General features: G+C 62.4%; 1 protein-coding gene across 1 annotated transcript in view; it reads left to right on the forward strand.

Annotated features, from left to right (window-relative positions):
- VOLCADRAFT_100677 (uncharacterized protein) overlaps positions 1–1,517 on the forward strand; it is a gene marked incomplete at both ends in the record, with an annotated part of 6,574 nt that overhangs the window by 3,134 nt on the left and 1,923 nt on the right. Inside the window, 3 exons of the mRNA XM_002959210.1 lie at positions 6–367; positions 548–1,063; positions 1,206–1,502. Coding sequence (XP_002959256.1) covers positions 6–367; positions 548–1,063; positions 1,206–1,502 — 1,175 coding nt within the window. The remainder of the gene's footprint in view (positions 1–5; positions 368–547; positions 1,064–1,205; positions 1,503–1,517) is intronic.

Consider the following 1,517-nt stretch of genomic DNA (forward strand, 5'->3'; position numbering starts at 1 on the left):
CCCAGCTGCCACCAAGACAGCAGCCACCAAGAAGAAGCCAGCAGCTGCAGCACCACCAACAACCGCTTCCCCGCCTGATGATGATGGTCTGCCTAGCAAAAGCGAGGTACTATCTTTTGTGCGTGCGCTGTGGGATAAGGCACAGGCGATGCTGGAGAAAGACCTTGCTGCTGCTGGGCCTGATGGGCCCGTCACTTACAGCACCGCTGTCCTGCTCATGCATGCGCTGCTGGCGGAGATGATATCTGGTGTCTACATTCCGCCTGTCCGCTTGTCCGTGTTGAGCACCTTGATGGTGCCAGGCATGCAGACCTGCAAGCAGCAAGACTGCTTCCAGATGGACTGCCGCGGCAACAACCTGGTCGAGGTGATTCCTGTAGCAAGGGCAGGGGCAGGGGCGGATGGCAGCCATGGCGCTAGCAGCAGCAGCAGCAGGAGCAGCAGCAGCAGGGGCCGTCGTCTTGTGATGGAGACCATCCATCACAAGACGGAGCGCTTTAAGAAGGATGAGGCCCTGAGAATTGTGCTCCCTTCGACGCTCTCCCAGCACATCCGGACTTACACAGAGTATGCCCGGCCAGCGCTCCTCAACATGAATCCCAGCATTGACGATGCCAGCAAGGAGCCTCCCTTCCTGTTCCTTGACAGGAAGGGCAGGCCGGTTGCAGGTGTCGACGCCCCATTCACGGACGAATGGAAGCTTATTCAAAGGAAGTATGGTGCACCCTGGCCGACAGTATTCTGCCCCATGAAGTTTAGGCACCTCCATGCCACTGTGAGGTTCAAAGACCTGGTGGACAATGTGGCAGACCAGGAGGAGGAAGCCCTCGCAGGGGATGCACTCGTCATGGGAAATTCTGTTGCTGTCTGGCGCCGCCACTACATAAAGGGTCGTGACAGCATCGTGGCACAGAAGGCTGTTGGGCAGCTCGGGCGCTGGCGGGCCATGGAGAGGCAGAAACAACACGGTGGCGGTGGTGCTGCTGACACTGGAGGGGCAGCGGCAGGCAGGCAGCAGGGTCAATGGATGCAGCACCAGCACCAGCAGGACCGCGACACCCAGGTTGTGGATGAGGATATGGGTGAGGCTGAGGAGGCTGACAAGGAGGCTGAGGAGGCTGAGGAAGCGGAGGAGGCGGAGGAGGAGGCGGAGGAGGCGGAGGAGGCGGAGGAGGCGGAGGAGGCGGAGGAGGTGGGAAGCGGAGGAGGATGAGGAGGCTGAGGAGGCTGAGGAGGCTGAGGAGGCTGAGGAGGAGGCGGAGGCGGCTGAGGCGGCTGAGGAGGCTGAGGAGGCTGAGGAGGAGGCGGAGGCGGCTGAGGAGGCTGAGGAGGCGGAGGAGGCTGAGGAGGCTGAGGAAGCGGAGGAGGCTGAGGAGGCTGAGGAGGCTGAGGAAGCGGAGGAGGCTGAGGAGGCTGAGGAGGCTGAGGAGGCTGAGGAACCGGAGGAGGCTGAGGAGGCTGAGGAGGCTGAGGAGGCGGAGGAGGCAGAGGAGGCGGCGGAGGTGGCGGAGGAGGAC

Source organism: Volvox carteri (genome assembly GCF_000143455.1).
Source record: "Volvox carteri f. nagariensis unplaced genomic scaffold VOLCAscaffold_136, whole genome shotgun sequence".
Taxonomy (NCBI): domain Eukaryota; kingdom Viridiplantae; phylum Chlorophyta; class Chlorophyceae; order Chlamydomonadales; family Volvocaceae; genus Volvox; species Volvox carteri.